Source organism: Aplysia californica, unplaced genomic scaffold (genome assembly GCF_000002075.1).
Source record: "Aplysia californica isolate F4 #8 unplaced genomic scaffold, AplCal3.0 scaffold00375, whole genome shotgun sequence".
NCBI classification, from domain to species: Eukaryota; Metazoa; Mollusca; class Gastropoda; order Aplysiida; family Aplysiidae; genus Aplysia; species Aplysia californica.
The window spans coordinates 1-24,072 of record NW_004797645.1 but is presented as its reverse complement, the minus strand read 5'-3'; the positions used below and the strand labels follow the sequence as shown (position 1 = coordinate 24,072).

The window sequence follows — 24,072 nt, the reverse complement described above, 5'->3', positions numbered from 1 at the left end:
TATATTGGTATGAAGTTGAACCCAGTTCATTTGGCTTGCTTTTGATTTTAAAAATAGCCATCTATCTTGTTGAATAAAAGTCAAGATATTTGTGATAGAAGAAGGTGGGGGGGGGTGGGGGGTTCGTCTGGCAAGAGGTAAAATTAGCGAGCAAATGACCACCAAAGTTTCATGACTTCGAAAGCTAGAGTGTCCTTGAAAACTTCAGTAAAATGCACACAGACATGTGTTTTTAATAAAGGATCATAAAAGATGTTGAGCACAGCCCCCCCCCCCCCCCCCAAAAAAAAAAGTGCCTGATTTCACCATGATGCCACACAAATACATGCATAAGAAACCAATAAAATTTTACAACTTCAGTAAGGAAAAATTGCAGATTAAAATAACATTGCAGAAAAATGTTAAATAATTTTTAAAACTTTAAAAAATTATCCGCATGGCTAAGATTATGGCCTAGAGAAGAACAATCCAGGAGATAAACACTAAGCACTAGGCCTATATGTCCATCCTGAGTCCAAACAAAATGCTTCAAAACATTGTGACACGCTCGCCCATTATTGGCAAAAGAAATGTACAGCCTCCGACCCACGAGGTGAGGAACCGTTCATGAGGCCAGATACACTAACTAACATACTAACAGTCTTGATGGCCTGAGCCCTGCATGGCAGAAAGCAGAAAGAGAAAGGGAGGAGGTGGGGAGTGGGGGGTGTACTACTCATCAAATGTCAACATCTCAATTCATCTACAATAAAAATAATCTAAGAAAGCTGCTTGAAACAATTCTAAAAGAAAACATTATAAAAGTTACCACCCTGACAACTTTGCACACCTAGAAAATGTAAAAAAATGTCAGTGTAAGGGTTTATCGCCTGTTTCAAGCTTATTAAGCTGGCTATTTTAAGAAGTTTTTTTAACCTCCAACTCCATTAGAACCGAGACAAATGGGAAAACTCAACCATTGAGAGCCTTGAAAGCTCCAGAAAAATGACCTGAGTTCAAGAACACCCGGTCTGGTATTCCAACCAGGGCCATCCACTCCATAGTCCAGCATGATACCAACAAAGCTAACAAAACATCCGCCCAAATTCTGCTTCCACCTAACATGTCAGCCTTTTTCGTCTGCAACTTCTCATCTGGTACATTACAGCCAGCAACTAATTCGGCAACCCTCGCAGGCATACATATTTTTTCCTTAGTTGCATGATCCCAGAAAAATTTGTTATATAATACACACACAAAACCACACACACACACACACACACCCACACTCACAGCCAGGAGACAAAACAGAAGCATTTGATTGCAAAGTTTCATAATACCATGGGAGACAAAAAGTCACAATAAGTTGAAGAGACTAAGAAAGGAATCTCCGATTTTTTCACATTTGAGTACTACTGTACTAGTTCTACACCAACACAAAACAAAACGAAAACGACCCTTTTGGAATAAAACAAAAACAACCCTTTTGGAATAAAAGATAAAAAAAGCGACAAAAGACGGATTTCCACTGACTCATGAACCCTGTCTTTAAAAATAATTATGTATAAAATTTATACAAGCAGTCAATACAAGTATAATATATTCAAAGTGAAAGACAAATTGCAGTATTTCAAAAGCCAACACTACACGTGAGTAATAAAGTGAGAGACAAACATTTTTGGCCAAGCAATGGGCTTTGTACCACTGCTTTTTTTCATCTTCTTCCTTCAACTTCTCATCATCAACTTCCTACAACACTAGAGTCAGATCTTGCTAATACAAGGAGGTGATTGTTCACCACGCTTGCAAGAACTCCCCACGGACAAGATCACCCGGACCTGATGAAATCTGAGAAGGTGTAATGCAGCCAAGAAAGCATTCTCCACTAAATCTGAATGTTTCACACAAAAACTGTTGGTTGATGCCTCGACCACACTCATAACCTGGCTCATCTCCCTTTCCGCTTTGTAGTTTAAAAAACCCAACTAATTACAATCCTGACCACTGAAATTCAAGCAGCAAAAAATACTTATCCACTTCTCAAGGCTATTTTAAATGAGAAAGAATTGTGTTCAAAGAGTAGAGTGCAGCTAAGCGGAACACAAGATCAGTCAATATTCTGACTCGACCGGGGTAGAAAGTTTGCTAAAAATAGGCCCACAATTCTATTCTGCTGCAGCACACTAGTTTAAGTCCAGAGCAGAAAACTAAACGTAAGATTTGCTGTTTTGACGTATTAAGTTGCACTCAGCTTATGTATGCAAAATCAACATTTTCATGTTATTAGTCTTAACTTTTGAAAGATTTTGATAATTTTCCTCATCTCTTGATGTAGATTGTAAGCTCAGACTTTTGTATTTGATAACTTATTTCAAAACATCACAAGGCAATAAGGAAACAAATTGTTGCGTTACTTCTGTATAAACACACACATGTTATTATCACATCGGTTCATCACACGAGCAAAGAATAAAAAAATACCCGTTAGCTTGAAATGAAAGAAGCAACATAGGGAACTAGGCCTCACCAAGATCTGCTCTCAGTTTCAAGGATTCCGTGGAAGAGCACATGATAACACTGGCCGGATGTGTCACGCCACGGTGGAATCAGGCGCTCCTCAAGTTTGGGCAAATGTGAGTTATCGGTACCACCTTAAAACTTGTTCGTCAGTCTTGCTTTATAGGAAATTAAATACCCATCTACTGGTACAGAAGTTGAAATATTTGCCACTGAAGGACATAGGGGTTGCATGGTGTTAAAAGTAAAATTAGCGATAAAATTGCTGCTGATGCCAAAGTTCGGCAACTTTCAAAGTTTGAGTGTCCTTGAAAACTTAACATTTACATTTTTCATGCCTTCCTCAATGTTTTTCAGTAAAATCACATGAACGCGCATAAAAAGTGTTTCGTGAAAAAAAAGAAAAAAATTCAATAAAAATAGCCCAATGGGTGGGAAAGTGTTAGTGTCTTAAATGTTGTTATTTTGATGAGCGCCTGATTTCACCACGATATCACACGTATAGAGACAACATCAACAAGCAACAGACTTAGGACTTTGATTGATATATTGATACAATATATATATAAATATATATATATATATATATTTAAATATAAATATACACGATGCCATTTGTAACACAGGAAGCTTACAGGATAAAGGCAACAGACTCAAATCAATCAAAACAATTACAAAGAAAAAAACATTTCTTTTAAGTAAGATATTTTTACATCCCTAGTGACACAATTTAGACCATTTAGGAGACGGGCTTCCATCCCTTCCAGCTGGGCTGAGAAATACTGAATACAAATTTTCTCGATCCCCACTCAGGAACCAAACTTGGGTCCCCTGCTGACACAGCGGGAGCACCTAACCCTACGCCACAGACGCCAGTTAACAATAACCAGGGATGCCAAATTTTTTTTTTTTTTTAACCCTCAAAATGAGCGGAGCATCACATCTAACCTTAAACAAACCTTGTCAAGTTTTAAATGAGCAAACAAAAACATCTCTCTTACCTCTCCCTTTTCCTTTGCAAGTGTATGGGGCCTGCCTTTGCGGCATCAATTCCAATAATATTATTTCTGTCTGAAAAATTCCAACTGATGAAAAAAACGGAAAAAGCCGGGGAAAAAAACGGAGATTTGGCCTCCCTGAATAACGGTATTCTCAAAAGCCTTACCTAAGGGCACAGAGACCAAATGAGACAGAAAGTGTAAATTTTTCAACAAAATCAAGAGAGTAAGAAAACCTAAACAATGCCTCAACAAAAACGATGAAATCTCTACTGATTTTTAAACATTGCCAAGAACTGGAGTCTCTGATACACCTCGTTTGTTAGTTTGAGTAAAGAGAAGCACATCCACACAATAATGGGAAAAAGTAAGACTGAGAGAAACAACCAATTGAAAGTAAAGAACTAGGACCTACCACTGGCACCCTCCAACCACCCACTAATATATCTTAGTGAGTCATTCCACAATAGAGGAGCATAATACATACATATATATATATATACGTGTTTGCATGCCTCTACTACTCTGACTTGCTGTCCATTAAATCTGCAGTTCACTAAAGGTTTGCGTAAAATTGTCTCATCACTGGATGACCCGAGACCTCTGGCTGTAGTGTACCACAACTATAGACCTGGCTGTAGTGTACCACAACTATAGATCTGGCTGTAGTGTACCACAACTATAGACCTGGCTGTAGTGTACCACAACTATAGATCTGGCTGTAGTGTACCACAACTATAGATCTGGCTGTAGTGTACCACAACTATAGATCTGGCTGTAGTGTACCACAACTATAGATCTGGCTGTAGTGTACCACAACTATAGACCTGGCTGTAGTGTACCACAACTATAGATCTGGCTGTAGTGTACCACAACTATAGACCTGGCTGTAGTGTACCACAACTATAGATCTGGCTGTAGTGTACCACAACTATAGATCTGGCTGTAGTGTACCACAACTATAGATCTGGCTGTAGTGTACCACAACTATAGATCTGGCTGTAGTGTACCACAACTATAGATCTGGCTGTAGTGTACCACAACTATAGACTATAGTGCGGTCACAATTTGGTGGCGCAACCTATTGTCAAACATTTCATAAACTATCGAACAGCAACTTTCCAGCTCGAGCACAATGACATGTTTCAATTTGTCTTAACAGATCAATATTTTTGTAAACACCTGCTAGCGGTATTCCAGAAAATACCTTAACCCTATCCGTATGCCCTGGGGTCATTTTGTACCCCCGGGTTTGTATTCTTCACATTTTAGAATACTTCTTGTGCAAAGATCTCTTTGAAACTTTTCGCGTACAGATCGGATAAACGAGTACATTTCCTCTTTGGAAAGAGGTGGCACAGAGTTCCCCACGTCATATGGATAAGATACTAATACACAAAGTACAGATAGGGTTAGTAAATAGTAATAAAAAATCCAAGTATGTGGTTTCTACATATTTGAAAAGGTTTACAGCTTTCAAAAGCAGGTCTGTCATGTTTTTCTAATTGCCACATTTTGCTTATTGAACGCATGTTTTCAGAATCTGTAGGGCAAAAAAAGTGTTCACTACAAAATAAACGTCTTGTTACTAGTTTTGCAACTACAAAGTGTCATTGGTGAGCTGTGGCAAAGGCCATAGCGGATGCAAAATGCATGTGAGAAGCGGGAAGTGCTGTGACAAATCCCATTTTCCCCTAGACAGATTTGTAGTGTTTTATATAAATGTAAATGAAGAAAAGTTTTAAAATCTAGCCTCAATTATTGTGGAAAAATATGATTAAGTTAAAAAAAATTGATACAAACTGCTGTGCAAAGTGTAAGTGACATTGATTTACCCGTTAAAGAGATATTTGAGGATAAGTTGCGCTACGAATTTTTGACCGCACTATAGGTCCTCACACACAGGTTCAAGGTCACCGTTCTGACACGCAATCATTTCTGACCACCTGTGAGGACTCTTTTTAAAAGGAGGCAGGTGCTTTTACGGCCCCTTTGACGAAATAAAGATTAATTTAGGGGTGGGCTTCCGACCCTGACAGTCAAGGCCAACCCCCACTGAGAGGGAAACAACATTCCAACTGAAAGACCAAGACGCTCAATAAAAACTCTCAACCTCACAGAAATTAACCTCAGGTCTCCTGTATGTGACGGCAAAGAGCCTAACCGCTACACCAGAGGCGCTGGTTGACCTTCCTGAAAACAAAGCGGCAGTGACGGGCGGCTGTTAACGGAGACAACAGCACAACATGAGAAATGAAATTATTTTTGTACAAATGAGCCATAAAATAATATATTGGAGTCCGCTCACACCGAGCACAATTAATCTAAAAATAGCAGCAGAGCGAAAGAAATAAAAATCCCCGATTTTTTTTTCTCTCCTGTTTCAGCACCCTCTCGAAACCGAAAACCTGTCTAAACAGAAGAAAGTTTGGCAACCTCACAGTATTCCATGTGAGCAGACTCCACTAAACATCCACTCATCCACTCCCATCACTCACATCATCAGATGCACGATAACGCTGCTACTGCTAAATGTAAAAGGTTCATATGACAAAGATTGTCCAAAAAGCAAAAGACATGAGCGTTCTAAATAATGGCGTAACTCTTGAATAAATACAAATCACATCTCAACCAAGTTCAGCACCATATTTCCATCAAATAATTATACTTCCATGCATAGTGGGAGAACTGTATCTTTGCAATTTGAAGAAAATTATTTTCCGTTCCGACAATCTGCCTTCAGGTCTGGGGTTCCATGATTATCCACGCTTGTTTCTTGTACGGTACAAGTCTCCGCTGTAGTACAGCACAGTAAAGCTCCTCAACCTTACTATGAGCAGAAAGATATGCATACCTCATAAGTCTAAGTTTCTTACCATTCCGGCGAGAGGGGAGGAAGACGGGTGGTAAGCAGGTGCTCTGGTGTGGTTCGCCCCTTCTTACCTTTCAATTATCTATCATCATTATCTTCCTACTTTATGTTTTTGTATGTTACTCTCTATTCACATCTCTAACAAAATAACGGTGGTGGATATGTTTACATTTCAAACCCAACAGTGCATGGGACAAAATTTATCCTTTTGTCTGCTCTCACTGCCATAATGTCCGGTGGTAGTCTTGACAAATGTCCAAACTACATTTGTACTTCATTTGTTTATGCACATACTCCAAGCAAGGAGTTGAGCTAACTTGTTCTCTGACAATCCGGTTTCTCACCATGTCTCTGCTTGTGATGTTGAAAGGTTTTTCAACAATAACTCATGTCACAAAACTGTTTCTTTAGATCCCTAGACATCTTTGCAGAACTAGAGAAATACAATAACATACATTCACTGTCCCTTCAGAAACTCACACAACCACACGACCTATAAACACAGCCTTAGCAGATAATGGAATAATGCGATACAAACTGTTGGATCAGGATGGAATAATGCGATACAAATTGTTTGATCATAATGGAATAATGCGAAACTATTTGATCATAATGGAGTAATGTAATACAAACTATTTAACCCAGACCATGATAAAACAGATAATCTCAAACTTCTAAGTTAAAAAATTGCACGCTGTGTTTTCCAATAAATGCATCAAAGTGTTAAACATACAAGTAGTGTTCCTCAACATTCACCAGTCGGAAGATTTGGAAGAAGACGTCCTCGTGTCGTAGTGATCATCGTCCTCCTCTGAGGAAGAGGACAGGGATAGGAGAGAAGTCAGAAATTTCTTGAGCTTCGACCGCGGCTTTTTCTTGTTCTTCAGCATGGAGGTCCCGGAGTGGGAGCCATCATCGTCATCATCCTCCTCCTCGTTGTCATCTACATTTTTACCTCGGCTCTCTTTTCCTGCAGCACTACCACCACCACCACCACCACCGCTGCTATCTGTAAGAGCAGAGTTCGAGTCCCGGCAACGCTGAGCGCCTGACTGCTGTAGCTGCTGTGCAGGGTTAAGTCTGTCTTCCCCGCCAGTCTGAGACGGGCAACTCGGAGACACTGCTCGTGTCGACCGGCTTTCTTCACAAGGAACACCAGTAGCAGTCGCAGACGCCCCCGACAAATTTCTCAACGCCCCGGGAGATTCTGCACCCACAACCCCCCCAGGAGCAGAAACTTTACGAGAGTCATCAGATTTTCCTGGCCCTCCGTTGCTGTTCTCCATCTTGTTCGTTGTTGAGTCTGAGACCCTATCTCCGAAGTAATTATCTACAAAACGCAAACAACCATCAGCATTCGCCCCTATTGTGATATCTACCTGCCGTTCTGCTTGCGTGTCGCCCGTCGAGTTGCTACTGCTGAGACGCTGAGCAGTCGCTAATTGACGAACTGTATCGGAGGAGCCCGACCGCTCTTGTCTGTCCTCAATGTGCGACAAGGACAAACGGTCACAAAAGACGTCAGCAGCAATACCGTCTATGTGAACGTCTGACAAAGCTGTGAGGTGGAGGTTTTCTGGATGAGTTAATTCCTCTTGCCACTCGTCCGTGACCATGTTGTCGTAGGAACCCGAACCCTCCCCATCTGGCTCGAGCTCAGTGGGATGCTGCTCCGTGTAGTTCTCGTCTTTCAGATGATATTCATGCTCGGGGTTCACATCCCTAGCACCATATGCGTCGTCGTGCACAAAAGGTCGCTCGAGAAAACACGAATCTCCACGCAGATCAACCTCCTCCGGTCTCACGGTGTTCGCAGACCCGTGTCTCGCCTCTAAATGCTCCAAACCAGTTTTCAATTCCTCAATCTCCGTCACGGAGCGAGTGAAGTTGGGAGGTTGTAACACAGAAGTCCGATACGGAGGTGAGGACTGTCCTTGGTTCAGCACCAGCTCGCTGTTATCTACATTGTCATACAACGTCCTTCCAGCAGGCACACTACGTGTCGGGGGTGACAGCGGAGGCTCCTCCCTACCGCTACGTCCAAACCTCTCTCCACACGGGTCAAAATCTGGACTCCTCACCAATACCTGATCTGACTGGCTTCTGCGGATGTTCTCGTACCGTGAAGGCTCGGGTATTGACAACGCAAGGACACTGTCTGTCCCTGTGTTGTCGTACCTCGATAGTTCAGGAACAGAAGACACGAATACGGTGTCTGTGCCAGCGTTATCGTAAAGAGTCACGCCAAAGCTTGAACCAGAATGTTGAACTCTGTTCTGATGTCTCAAACCCCTATCACCAGGAACACCACTCTCAACAGATTTCCGTCTTTCTCCTTCTTGGCTTCCCCTTAATCTCTCAGACGTGCAATTTGTATCTCGAGCTCTTGTTGACTCTGCCCCAAGAAGACGATTTTCCAATTTTTGAGAATCTCCTTTAGGTGTTTCCCTCCTCACAGTGCCACTGTTTGCTCCTAGAATCACACCGTCCTCGGACTCAATAGCATTCCCATCAGCGCTAACACGCCCAGCAGGCAGAAGAGTCTTGACAAGAGTGTTGGAGTTGACGGAGTTGTTACCACCTCCTCCTAAAGTCCCTACTTCTCCTTCTGTGACAATTCTCTTAGATCTAACAGGTGTTGCAGGAGTCTTCACGAGAGTGGTAGAATTCACCAAGGCATCAGCATCTCCTTTTGAATTTAGAACTTCATCTCCCGCGACTGAACTGTGTTCCGATCTCACAGACCTGCCAGGCACAGGAGTTTTCACCAGAGTCCTGGAGTCTATCGAAGCACTCGCGCTCCTGCTTGTCGCGCCCACTTCCTGCTTCCCCGCTACACTCCGCTCCGCCCACTCAAGCTGGGGCCCCACTGCACCCTTACAAACAGATTCCTCTGCGGCCTCACCACCACCTGTCTGTGACGTCTGAGTGGCGTCGGCACCAGTTGTCTCCCCCTGTCTCCCGGTACACGCATCCGCCACTCTTGGCGTGAGCTGCCCGTTTCTACGAGTTAAATTCTCCTGAGAAGACCTCCTCACCGTATGAGGATCTTGAGAACTTATCGGAGTTGTTTCAGGATCGTGTGAGGATAAGAAATGCTTGTTTCCTTCATGAACGTGTCTGGACTCAGGATGTCTGCTGAGAGTGCGGCCGTGAGAAGTTTGTTGGTTGACGGCGTCGTCGCTGTAGTCAGAGGAACTCGTGTCAGACAGCAGCATGGACCTGAAGAACCGGGCCATTAGCCATCGCTTCCGCTTGCCTCGGCCGCTCGGCCCCGCCGGGACCCTCCTTCTCCTCTCGCGGCTGTCACTGCTGCTTGACGACTCGTCGCTAGAGTCCGACGACGGGAACCACTTCTTCCTCCTCGCCCCAGATTTCTGTGCAAGTTTCCGCTGACTTTCTCGACCCCCCGCGTCTGCCGTTACAGATACATTGGCACCACACCCATCGGCTGACACGCCAGTAAAGTCTCCACCTTCCCTAGTTCTCCCTCGCTCACTTCCCCTCTCAGACAAGTTCTGCTCCGCCTCCTCCTCTTCCCTTCTCCCCTCCGACTCGACAGGGACGCTGTGGGCCCGAGATATACACCTCTCCACCACCGATGAGGTGTCCGATCCCGTGAACAAGTGACTCTTACTTGGTTGTTTCCCCTCTGACCGAGCGACCACGGGGAGAGAAGCTGAGAGGTGGGAGGACAGTGAGGGAGTGCGGTCCTCCGGAACACCTGAATGCTCAGCTCTTTTAAAATGGGGCCTTCGTTCCGAGCTGTACCGACGTGTCACGGACGATCTCGGCTTCGCTGCTGATGGAAGAGCTCTCTGCTCCTCTCTCTCGCTCCGTTCTCTCACCACAACATCGTCAGCATCTCTGTAAACTTCCCTGTCAAAAACCTGACTCCTCAAACGTTGGTCGGTCACACGAGAGGGACTATCCCCCGGCTGGTCCAAGCCTGCTACATGACACGCATCCAGAAAGCCACCAACAGCCCCCAAGTCAGAGTCTGACAAGACGGAGTTATCTCTCTCTTCTTCCACTCTCTCGCGGTTCACAACCTCCAACCCTCGACCCCTACTTCTCTCGTCAGCTGACACACCATCAGACCCTGGTCTCTGGGCGATACTAGGAGAGACACGACGATCCCCGTCTTCACTCCGTCTCTGATCCGGATCTGAAAAAGACGAAACCAAACCGGCATCCGTTTTATCGGACTCTGACACAGCGGGGAGTGCGGTCGATTTCGTAGACGTAGCAGACGACGTTGAGAAAACTGTTGGAGCAGCAGCCGACGTGTTTGTCGACAATCCTAGCGGCCGGTCATCCCCAGCTGTTGCCCCCACAGGTCGATCGCCGGCCACTCCAAGCCGCAGCGTTCCCGCGGTCGCCCCGAGCGTGGTGGGCGTGGCAGGAAGTGAGGTGGAGCTACTGTCTTCTCTCACAAAGCCCAACCTGGCAGACGACGGGGTCTGGGGGCACGGTACAGACTGCGGTGGACGCTGGTCACTGTCGTCGCTGTCGTCATTTATCTGTGCCGCCACCGAGGAGGAGAAAAAGAGGCAAAGAAAAATTTTTAATCAGCAGAACCACAACAACAGCAAGCAAATGCATTTTTACAAAAACAAAAAAGTAGCAAAGAAATGACAAGAAGCTTGAATAAACCAAATCCTAAAAGTCTTAGATGTCGACAGCAGCTGGAAGAAAGCACAAGTAATTAATAAATAAAGCATAGGAGACTATGCCACTGCAATAAGTAGAGACTGTGTTTTGAGATGCTTTAAGTTATATGTTGAGAAAAAATAGACAGAAGTGGATAGAGCCCCACACTTTCCTTCACTTTCACAAAATCTGTCTCTTTGTTTTCTCGATCTTGCTTGATTAGTTAAAATCTCCAATACAAACAAATAAGTCTCATAAATTATTTGCTTAGCCTTTGAATGAACTCACCATAGGAATATTGACAGCAGGAACTTATAAAACACAAAGTAATAATAATAGTAATAACATTTGAAACATTTCAACAATTCAAAATGTCATAGTGCTTCGATTAGAAATTAAGAGTTAAAACTGACTGATGGCTTTACACTACAACTCTGACCAATTCAGCTTTTCTATCTACCTATCTATCTCCCTCTCCATATAATCTTTTATTTCACTGACAGTCTCATCTCAGTGGGCACAGCTGGGAGAACAGACCCGTAAGCTTCTCGTAACACAAAACTGAACACAGAACAGGGCAACGACATCAACTCATAAGGCAGGGATGTTACACATATGTGTCCCCGGCACATCCAGGTATTCCACAAAAGAGAGTCTTGTCTCACATTCAGCTTCTCCGAGTCATATTAACCCTACTGGTTTCATTCTGTGGTGTAACCGCCGATTTAGTCCGCCATAACTTGAGTTGCTCTTTTGGTTCATTTATCACAAGTTTTTTTTCTATATACGAAAAAGCATTTCAACTCCTTCACAAATGAGCCTTTTTTTCAATTTACATTCTACTTTTAAAAAATGTATGGTTGTATGGCCTCTACTTGCTTGATTTGCCTGTCCTCAAGCATCTTACAACATGATACAGTAAAATCATATAATTTCCCCTGTCATAATGCAGTAAAATCATATAGTTTCCCCTGACATATAATGCAGTAAAATCATATAGTTTCCCCTGACATATAATGCAGTAAAATCATATAATTTCCCCTGACATATAATGCAGTAAAATCATATAATTTCCCCTGACATATAATGCAGTAAAATCATATAATTTCCCCAGCCACTACAAGTTATGTGTTAGCAACACATGGAGGGTAGACGCAGCCAGTACATTCCTTCCATGCAAGTTGCGAGTTGGTCACACAAGAGCACCCTTATCGTTAGTAAATCCTCCGCGAGGGCAGACCCCATACATTAGTGTGCTTTTGTGTGCATCCAGAACATTAGTCTCATTTAAGCATTACAGCAATTCAGTTTTCATCCTCACCAACCCATACACCATGGGCAAGTTCTTTTCAATTTTATAAAGAGTTTTACAGCACCTACAACATAAATAGGTCATGAAAGTACCAAAGATTAGGTGTCTTAAGATTGTAGCAGACCAGTACAAAAAAAGGAGGAGAAATAAATACAATAGATGTTTGACAGAATAGAAGAAGAGAATGGACTATAGACTTTTGATTAGGAAAGGAGGTGAGATAAGAACAATATATAGGCCCTATATATGTATTTTTTTAGTCCGGCCTAAAACGTTAGAAGAGTGCAAATTCACTTTCAAAATCAAATGTAGGCCTATATTGCAACTTTCCAAATCGACAAGCAAAGAGAATATCAATTTGAGAGGTCACTTGCAACAGATATCATGAGTAATATTATGATGGAATCTGATACAAATATGTGCGTGTTCATGGGTGTGTGTGTGTGAGAGAAAAGAAGAGTAACTATGCAGTAATGTCCAAGCAAATGCTAACATTCTTTGGATTAAAATATTACGAAAATACAATGGCTCGGCAAGGACACCTGGAAACGATAAACAGAAATTCCTTAAACCAACACTGTGTGGGTCAACTGAGAACCAGCAAGATCATCACCTCACAACCTTGTTTATGTCAGCTTCTGTGAATATTTCTTTTTTATTCCATACTCCAGAGATTTACTGGCCCATGTGGGCATTAACCCACTTCTGTAAGCAACAGTAGTGAGCTTAACCAAAACACCACAGACACCACATAGGCCGGTCGCCGTCACGGTAAGAAAGCAGAAGCAAATACAACTGAATGGTCAAACCTGAGCAAAAGTTGCCATAAGCAGAGATCACAGTTTTCACAGGAAATAAAAGAGTGCATAAAAATTCCACACCCAAATGATAGGAGGCACAACACCGTTAGTTACACATATACATACAAGTTGTACCTGATGTACACACCAACACATTCAAGTATTGTTATATCCCTTGTTGATGAGGACAATGGGGGTGGGGTTAATGAATTAAATGAATTACTTCGTTCACGTCACATGCCATAATAACGTGTACTTTTACCGCCTTGCGCGTAAGACTTATTAAACAGTCTCACATGCACAAAGCAAAACTGGCAGCACGCAGAAGTCTTTTAGTTACGCACGAATTTTGCTATGCACATGTTTCAAATACAAAGAATATATAAATTAGAAGAAAAAAACATGGCACCTAAAGATCTGTGGGCTCATATGTGCTTGTTGGCTACGTTCACGCTGTCTATTTCATGGAACATACTGGTACAAAGTGTTGGAAAGTAATTATCCATTTATCTTTGTTGATCACCAGGGGAACGTTTAGCCATGAAGTATTAAGATGATCTAGGAGTTGATTCTCATTTCTCCTCTCAGCCTTTGGAAATCACCAAACTTTGACGGCCCTTTCCATGCTACATCACGTGACCCCTTGGAATTTCTTCAGCAGGTTGTCAACTTCACGATAAATGTGCCACACAGTTTTATTTTTCATGGAATGGCCCTCAAGTATCTACCCCAAATGGAAATTAAACTCAGATTTCTTAGGAAATTTTTCTTTCCACAGTGTGAAGAGCCCAACCTGTACACAACAAAAGGCAGAAGGAACGGAATAGCACAATAGTACCACTCAACAGAAGGGGAAGAGGCAGATCACAAAAACCACCCCCCCCCCCACCAACCATCCACAGCGAGGAAAGGGAACCAAACTGAACATGACTTGAAACACATAAAGCCCACATCACTTTGACTGAAGACGAAATTAAAATGTTTTGTCTATTGTTGCTATAGCTGTTATTGTTATTGCTGTTATCGTTGTTGTTATTGTTATTGCTGTTATTGTTGTTGTTGTCCTTACTGCTGTTATTGTGGTTGTTGTTATTGTTGTTGTTATTGTTATCGATCCAGCAACAGCTGGGACCTCGACCTTCTGTCCAATGCCATGCAGTAATAAGCGCAGGTCTGCTGCAGTTGCTGTTATGTTCCATTGAGTGAGTTGCCAATGTTAAGTCTCGGAGGAATAAGTGTAGCTCTGATGTCATTTAGGGCTGTGCAGTGGAACAGGTGAAAATCCACAGTCTCATATGTGTAGTCACACAAAGGACACATTTGAGGAAGTCCTGGTTTTATTCTGTTTAAGTTTTTGTTAGATTTTACTAATACTTACTATTCAACTACTAGCAATTGTTAGTCAAAGGGTTAAAAAGAAGTCGCTATATAAATTAAAACAGTGCATGATAAATCATGTGTGTACATAGAAATGATGTGTTGACATTTGAACATTAGTCATACCCAGGGCAATTCAAAGAATGCATTAGAGTCTTGCTATTTAATACAATAAACTATGTGATGTAGAGTGTGCTTCCAGCAAGCCTTCATTTCACACTGTTTATGGCGATACGAGAAGAAGAAAGAAAATGAACAAGACAGTGGAAGCTTTGAGTAAACATTTTACGGCAATTACAACACAATTAGGTCACATAAGGGCCGAAGATTAGAAGTGTTACAAGACAGTAACAAACACAAAAAAAGAAAAAGAGGAGGGATCAGGACAATAGATGTTTGAAAGGAAAGAAGGAGCAAACCACACAAGAGTACCCGCCAACCATCCAGTTTTTTTCTTCCTTATATTCAGATGAGGTCTGATAGGTTGTATAATTTATACACGGTAAACTAGGTCAGCTTGTTAACGATGACTTCTCGTCACTACCACATGTTTGCTTTTCATTTATCTGCTCGTCTGCTTCGGCTATTTTGTTTGGGTTTTTTAGCATAAAAAAATAGATTAAACATGCCATTATTTTTTCTTCTCTGGAGATTACAAACGACTGCATAAGTAAAACTCTGTTCAAACCTAAATCTAAATTTTCAGCTTCCTTGGACCCTCCTGCTATGGAAGCAACCAAACTTTGGCAGCCATTTTCTAATTAATTTTACCTCTAAAAACAGCCCCCCCCCACCTCCTTCAATCCCAAATATCTTGATTTATAATCATCAAAAGCAAGGCAAATGAACAAACTTTACGATGTAACTAATGATTTCACACACCCTATATTAATGAACACCTGATTCCACTGCGTTGAGACACACATAAATGCTTTCAGCATGTCAGCCTTGACTCTTTAATGAAGCATGTTCTGATCATTTGACAACACTTGAGGAATTCTGCAAAAATACTGTATACAAGCAAATTGTCCAAGAGCTCGGAGACAGAAAATTTTGGGATCAAACAACCAAAAAGCCATGGTTCTATCCACAGAAATCTCTTTTTTTCCCCCCGTTTCAGTGTTGTGAAAACTTTTTTCTAAACCTTGAAAGGTTACACAAAGTTGTATCTCATACACAGTCAACAGCTGACTCTACTCCATTCATTCTTCAAGTTTAATTGTTTTAACTGCTTTTAGTTTAGTTTAATAGTTTTAGTAAAAGTTCTTCAAATTTGTTACACAATAAGGTCATGTAAGTGCTGAAGATTAGAGGTCTTACTAGAGAGTATCACACAAAGAACGGAAGGTGAAGAGATCAAAGGACCTTAGGAAAGAAGGAGCGAACCACACCAGAACATCCCCCAACCATCCACAATTTAAACTCCCATGTCATATATATAATCAGCACGCTACAACAAGGTTAACGAAAACCTTTATATCATTCACAGGCATATCATGTTAATAAGGAAGGTTGTTATTTATACAAGTGCATAAAATCAAACAGCTGGAGGGCAAAGTAAGCAAGCACCCATTTCAAAGGTTGGGTGACCAAAAACAGGCAGGGTGACAGAAAAAAGTTATCAAGCATCACCAAATAAGGTGGGGTGACAGCAGAAAAAAGTTATCAAGCATCACCATATCAGGCAGGGTGACAGAAAAAAGTTATTAAGCAATAGTACACGATGCAGGGTGACAGGCAAAGGAACGCATGTGGGAAGAAAATTAACTGAAAAAAAAAAGAAAGCAACAACCACAAAAAAAACCTAACCTTCATGAACTGAAACAAATCCACTAGTTTGGATAGCTTGAAATCCACGGGCAGCCCTTCGATCCCTTTAATAAAATCAACGTTAACCTCATCCCTACACTCTGGGCACACCAAGGGCCGTGAATAGTTGAAGTACGACCTGAAAGTTGGCATTCAAAGCAAATAAAAGCTGTGAGCATGTACACAGTATATAAATATTTCACAAGATCAGGTAACAACTATACTGCGGTCAAAAATTCATGGCGTAACTTACTGTCAAATATCTCCGTAACTATTGAACATAGGTTCTCCAACTTTTGCACAATGACTTCTATCAATTTGTTTTAATTGATGAATATTTTTTCAAACACCTGTACACTGTATTCTAAAAAATTCCTTAATAAATACTAATAAAAAATCTCAGTCGATGGTTTCTACAGATTTTTTAAAGTTTACAGCTCGGGCAATATCGCTTTTAAAAGAAAGTCTGTCATTTTTTTTTTAAACAGCGACAATACGCTTATTGAACGCGTGCTTTAAGAACCTTTAGTTCAAAAAATGTGTTCACTATAATACTAAATTCTTGTAACAAGTTTAGCCACTAAAAAGAGTGATTGGTGAGCTGTGACATGACGCAGGTCACAGGCGTATACAAAATATGTGGGAGAAGTGGGAAGTGGTGTGAACAATCCCATTTTCTGCGTGATGGGAGTTTGCAGTATTTTTTACAAATTGGTGAAGAAAATTTTTTAAAATTTGGCCTCAATTGTTGAGGAAAAATATGATTAAGTTAAGACAAATTGATACAAACTGCTGTGCAAAGTATGAGTGACAGTGATTCATCTGTTAAAGAGAAATTTGAGGATACGTTGTGCCCCGAATTTTTGACCGCACTATAAATCAATTAATTTGATAGTGATACACTTGAGCTGAAGTTTTGGTACATGATAATAGTACTGGGTGGAAGAGAATCTACATACATGTCAATGTACTATGATGAAAAGAAATACTGGACAATTGGAACATTGAGTATATTGCTGAATAAATCGTTAACAGCCAGTTAGTATGAAAATGGACGTACATATCATATTTGGTCAAGGACAGGTTATGACAACAGTCACATAAAAAAGAAATAGAAGACGCAGACGACCAGAGAGTGTCCTCCAAACACCCCTAAAATACAGAGCATCACAAAAAATGAAACAAACACAATGGGAGAGCTGTACCAAACAATCGGACGCATAACATCTGCAAGCTCTTCACATTTCCTAACTATTCTAAGCCCAAGAAAGCAATATTTTAAAGGAGAAAAAAAAACCCCTATCATTCTTTTAAACAATTCTCCCTACTTTATGTGTCATTTTTTGTGCTTTTTAAAAAAATCTAGAATTTGAATCTTGAGCAACTGTAACCCAACAGTTTAAGAAACTGGGGTTTGTCTGTTTTTTCTGAAATCCTGGGCGTACCACATCTTTGTTTTGTTTAAGTAAGGTTTTATGGCGCTCCAACTGCATAAGATCATAAAAGAGTCAAGGACTGGATGTCAATAGACAAGTCCAAACGGGGAATCAGGCTTACTCTGCTCACTTCTCTAGACTCAAAACACAAAATCTGCTTCGACTATCAAGGCACCCTGGAAATAGCAGTTCACAAGAGAGTGACAAACATCCAAAAGAAGTAGAGGAAAAATGATGATAGGATGAGGGAAGAAAAAGCAGCAGTTCCCCTTACGTTGTTCCGGCACAGTATGAGGATGACATTGATAAATCAGCCCATTTACAATTCTACTGTGCATAAAAACATGTTAATGTCCCCCCTTTGGGAATGGCCTTAGTACATCTTAACAGATGGCCGGCAATAAACAGACATAACCACATCAGAGAGATTATGAAAACAATGAGGTCAGGTACGGGATGATGATAAGGGTTCAATGCCTCTTTTTTCAACACTGTAAGGCAATTCAAAAGGCAGGACCTCGAAACTATCCATCTCCGGTAGATCTGAGCTACGTTGGGTTGAAGGCCAAAAAACTCCCCGAACAAACAAAGTTCAAGAATGCCCCATTGGAGGGTTCAAACAAAGATCATCTGCACCAGAGCTGTGCATACCACCTACTGAGCCAATGGTGCACCCGTTGTGTCAAGCAGAGAAGTGGTTGTCTAAGACAGGTGGACATCTTACACAGTGTCATTATAATGTTAAAAAATACACAAGGGAGGAAATGGGAACATGGGTCAAAGTTGGTCACAACCATTTTCCCTGAAAACTTTCAAACTCACAGCATCTCAAGGGGCTTTGCCTGAAAAAGATAATTGAATCACCCCCCACACTGACGATTTATGCTTGAACTCAAGCAGCAGAGTTAAAACGTCTGACTTTTTGTAGACAGTCGTCAGGCAAACGAAAGAAAACCGTGCTTCACGAGATTGACGCTTGTCCAGTCAAGGACGGCCGTCACTGGCTGCCGGCACCATGATTCCAACTGGCTTTCTCTTGCCGGAATTTCCGGCAAAAGAGGGCAAACTTTTACCCATGAACGGAAAGTGACCGTTTGTCCAGGTGATTTTCTTATTTTTACAGGTGGCCATTTGAGCAGATTTGATTGTAGCTCCCCCATTGACACTATTTCTTACAGCCTACTCTGTGTCTAGAACAAATTCGACGAGGGCTAAAATACCAGAACTGAGATCAACTAAACAAAAAGTCAACATCAGACCAAAATTTTAAGTAAGAAGTGCACTTCACTATGCAAACATAGCGACACAGACAAAGCAGGATTCCAGAACAAATAAATCATTCCAGTCCTAGAAGTGGAAAAAGTGAAACACTTTAACGGAAACAAAACATACTTATATATATATGCTAGATCTGCACAGCAGCTGGGCAAATATGGACGAGAATAAAATCTAACACAGAAAGAAAAAAAAGAAGAAAAAATTAACAAAGAAACATTGAAAACTGAAGAAATTACATATTTTGAATTTGAGCCCAATTATTGAAGATACAGTAGGTAATGAAAAATCATGCACGTAAAGGGAAATTGTCAAAACAAGTTGATTCTTAATTCATGAGGTGAGCAAGGTAGGGGTGTGTGTGTACTGGAATGTCATGTGAACAAGATTATGTGTGCAGGGATGGGGGGAGTGAGAATGAGATAGTAGGTGTGTCCTGGTGTGAGCATGAACGACATATATTTGTATACAAGAGGAAGGGCAAGTCAAGAAGACAGAGTAGGCATGAGTGTGTCTGGAATGTGCCTGAACAAGACATTTGAGGGCATAAGGGGATGGAAAAATGAGAGAGTAGGTGTGAGTGAGTTTTGGAATGCATGTATGTCAACGAGATATATGTGAGCGAGAGGGAGGGAAAAAATGAGAGAGTAGGAGTGAGCCAAACCTTCCAGTGCCAGCTGTTTGTTTCATTTGACACTGACAGTGTGTGCAACAATGTGTGTGCGTTACTGTGGGTATATAATTACCAATTTTTGAGAGTAGTTTTAGTTTAGTTTTAAAGTAAGGTTTTACAATGCTTGCAACTGCATAAGGTCATATGAGCGCCAAGGGGTGGATGTCAACAGAGAAGTTTAAACAGGGAATCAGGCTTACTCTGCTCACCTCTCTAGCCTCAACAGCACAAAGTCTTATTCGACTATGAAGGCACCCCGGAAATAGCAGTTCACAAGCGAGTGACAAACATACAAAAGAAGTAGAGCAAAAATGACATTAGTAAGGATGAGGGAAGCAAAAGCAGAAGTTCCCCCTTTATGTTGTTTTGAAAGTAAAAGACATATATTCACACACGACACCGACAGTCACACTGCAATAAATAGAGAAAACTAACAGACGAGGATAGACAGAAAGTTGGGTTCTTTTTTAAGTAGGGTAGGTGTTTTTAATGCCTGCATCAACACAATTTTGACCATTTAGAAGATAGGCTTCCATCCCTGCCTATCAGGGCCAACCCAAGCAAAGAGAGATACGGTAACAATATCGCAGTTCAATAGAAATTCTCCATACTTGGGAATCAAACTCGGATCTCGACATATGACAGAGAAGCCCCTTTCCACTACACCACAGATGCCAGTAGGAATAAGACAAAAATAACGGATCCCAGTTCCATTTCCAAGTCGGGTGGATTTGTATCGAGTATCTCTGTCTTTCTCATTAAGCAGAGATGCTAAATGACTGTGACAAAGCTCCTGTACTTTTTGGGCCCTATGGAAACCCACGCATGCGGACTCGTATTTCATGGATCATATTGTTTAATACGCCTTGTACCAAAAACGAAAAGTGAAATATGACGTGCACAAAGAGATAATATAACAATACCCCCCCCCCCCCCCCCCCCAAAAAAAAAGAACGAATCAGTAATATATGAACAATTTCTGAAGGGCTATAATCCAAGGGTTTTTTTTTTGTGGTGCAGGGTGACGGGCAGTTCCATGGAGTAGCCTAGAGTAGATGAGGTTCATCGCAGGACAAAAACCCACAAACTACAACAGAAGGAGCAGTTTGTTCTGCGAGGGACTTCCTGGAGTCTCAGTTTGCTTTCTTTGTAGAATATGAATTAATTAACTGATTTCAATGAATTGAAAAAAAAAAGAAAAAAAAAACACAGGCAATCCTTCATCTTTCATAGACTTGGAATTTTTGTGGAATCTCAGTTTGTTCATGAGTTTCTTCAATGTGAGAAAGATGCTCATACTAAAACAAGATTTCAAGACAACAATGACAAATTCAGATGTACGGCAATAGGAACAATAAAATAAGCACTCCCACTCACTAACAGAGACTCTTCAAACAACAAATGTTCCTGCAATAAAAAAAATTATTATAAGTTTAAATTGAAGAAACAAAACGACAAGGAATAAAAAACCCACCAGGCAATGAAAAATCTGAAAGAAGAGGACTAGCAAAAGAAGAAAAATTGAACAAAAGAAGAAAAAATTGAACAAACGTTTGAAAAGTTTTTTAAAAATCAATCACAAGCAACATAATCATTGTCATTGTTATCATACCCGCTTTCCACTGCCTTGCTCTCCAGCATGGCCTTGATGCACACGTGGCAGTAGGAATGACCACAGGGCAGGCGTCGCGGCTGACGGAACAGCTCCATACAGATAGGGCACGTCAGCTCCGCCTTCATTTCTCGGCCTGACATCTTGACGATTGTGTCTGTTGAGGTTTCAAATCTTGTGCTGGTATTCTCTTTACTCTTTCACTTGGTAGCTTGATCCCACATTTCACACAGTATACACACCACTGCAGCTTTGGAGAAAAAAAAAAATTCTGTTATAGAAGGAGAGAGAGTTAAAGTCCCTATTAAAGGAAACTTATTTATTTTTATTAACATTCATTTTTAAGGGCATCCCAGATATATATATTTAAACCCTTGTATTAAAAACTTAAAGGGTTGTTGTTGTTTTTTGTATATGTCTGACAACTAATCCCCAAAAGTCAATTATAAAATTTTATAGAAAGAATTTTTGCATGTAAACTGTAAACATTTAACTCACGCAGACTCATACACAAAAACAAAGTGACCATGACTAGATTGAATGCTAACGATTTTTTATTAACTGTCCGGTTTCATTGTAACAACAAGAAAAAAAAGAGAGTAATATTGACTAAAATTAGAGTTTTGTCCACATTGGGGGAGGGGGTGGTGGTGGTTGGGCCTATCAAAAATAATATAAAGTTGACAAACCAAATGGGGTCAATTTCAACTGCGTATACACAAAAGAAAATAAACTGATCCATTTTTCTTCAGAGCCATCCCAGAGTCCACATTCCAGTCTCTCCAGACTTTCAATTTTTTTTTCCTCATGAAAATCTCACAAGCCTCCTGGATCACTTCCTTTTCATCAAATGACAATCCCTCATGCTTGCTTGTTATTGTCAAAGGATCAGTTTGTTGTTTTTAACAGCCTTTATAGTCAGTGAACAGCGGAGTTCATTCAGCCGTGCTTGCTTTCATGTCAAAGAATCAGTTTGTTGTTAATAAAAACAGCCTTTAAGGTCAATGAACTGCGGAGTGCTGAATGAGCACGATTCTGAGCTGAAAAACTCCACCCACAGGGCTTTGATTATTACCCCTGCAGTGAGATGACTCCCATCTTTCTATAAAAGACTAAATTAGGCAAGGTTAGGGTTAGGGTTAGAGCTAGCTCTTTCCATTAACTTACAATTATTTTGATATTGTTAATTTTTTGTAAAATTGGCAGACAACTCATGCTTACTAGTGTTAAAAAAGGATGGGTGTAATCTCACATCTCACGGCAGGGGTAAACTCAAGGCACAGCACCGGCAAATGCGAGCAACCAAAATGTGAGTGGAGCTTCTCTGCTGAAGCAAGCCGGTGTCGCAGGAAACTGCGCGCAGCTGAAGTACGGTAGGTCCACTGCTTCTAATACAGACAAAAGGTGACTACCGTGTATGTGTGTGGGTATATTGTTAAACCATTGACTCGGCTTCGGGATAGAGAAGGGGAAAGTTGATGCTTTCCAGACGCACACAACCTACGTTTTAAAGTTAAAGGGTCATATATATGGAAACCCCTGAAACAAAATTTTAAAGAGTATATGTAACGCTCACGCACCACCAAAATTTAAAGGGGGTAATCTGCAGGTATATAATATATCTGTGCATAATGAGGAGCCCTGTTCATATCACTGGAGGGGAGGGGTGTGCGCGGAGATGGCTAATCAGGCTGATCTTCGCTCTGAAATGTTTGTTGCAGTGGCGGCAAGGGATGCATTATTTGGGGCTGGCTGTACTAGACTAGAAGAGACGGCTCTCTCTGTCTTTTTTCAACTGCCGTCTCCATTCTTTGTTTCTGACCGTCTTTCTTTGAACTTGGTGACTCCACATCTTACTAAGAGGAGCGCCAAGATGTGCGATAGCGAGCAGCTTCTTCCCAGGTGGTATGAGGAATGTCACACTTCTTTAGGGATGCTTTCAGAGCATCTTTGAAGCGCTTTTCTGTCTGCCGAGAGAGGGATGTTGAAGTTAAGACTTACTACTACTACTACTGCTTGAATTTGAATAAAGTGAGGAAGAGTGGCGTATGTATACATACATAGTATAGTTGTCAGCTTGTCCATCTGGGTCCTGTGGCATGCGCGCACACACACACACTGTACTTGTACACAGAAACATACACTTCACCACTACCACACACACAATGTAGGCCTACACTGTACACACACACAAAATGCACACACACACACATACACACTAAACTAAACAGTACACACACACAGCACATACACACACACAATAATCTGTGACATCGAGAAACTTACAACAAATGAAGAGAAAGCCACTGAAGACGGAACACTAGATCTAGCTTCTAAAGTCAAAGAAAAGTACATGTAAGAAGTTGAACTGAAGAGGTTGAAGTTGAAGTTTCAATTTGGGCTAAAAGGTAGGCTAAATCAACGGCAACAGACCGTTTGTTTCCCAACCACCTGTTGTTTACCTGGCTACAGGACAGGTCCTTATTTTAACCCCTCTATTTCTGTGTATTGCCCAGTGGAGTGGCAAAAAGTAGAGCCATTCTCAACACATGTTTCACGATCCATAACATTCCAGGGCATCACATCAGATTCATTGAAGATGTTGTGATGAAGAATGAAGATAACGGTATGTGGGCCGGGCGGGGGAGGGAACGGTTGGCGATAGGCCTGTCAGTCGGTCACTTCCGACTTCCGCTATCATCACAGACTTGCGGCTAGCTGCAGCCCCGTCAGCCAGAAGCTGATTGGCTGCGGTAGGC

The 24,072-nt window shown here is 41.4% G+C and overlaps 1 protein-coding gene across 1 annotated transcript; it reads right to left on the bottom strand.

The window, feature by feature from the left end:
- Positions 1–5,310: 5,310 nt before the first annotated feature.
- On the bottom strand, positions 5,311–23,994 carry LOC101861901 (serine-rich adhesin for platelets). The gene is made up of 4 exons (XM_005103494.3): positions 23,776–23,994; positions 21,314–21,563; positions 16,318–16,456; positions 5,311–10,889 (listed from the first exon to the last, which is right to left on the bottom strand). Exons 2-4 carry the CDS (start codon positions 21,454–21,456, stop codon positions 7,119–7,121), a joined length of 4,053 nt encoding a protein of 1,350 aa, XP_005103551.1. The 5' UTR covers positions 21,457–21,563; positions 23,776–23,994; the 3' UTR covers positions 5,311–7,118.
- Between the last annotated feature and the right edge of the window lie 78 nt (positions 23,995–24,072).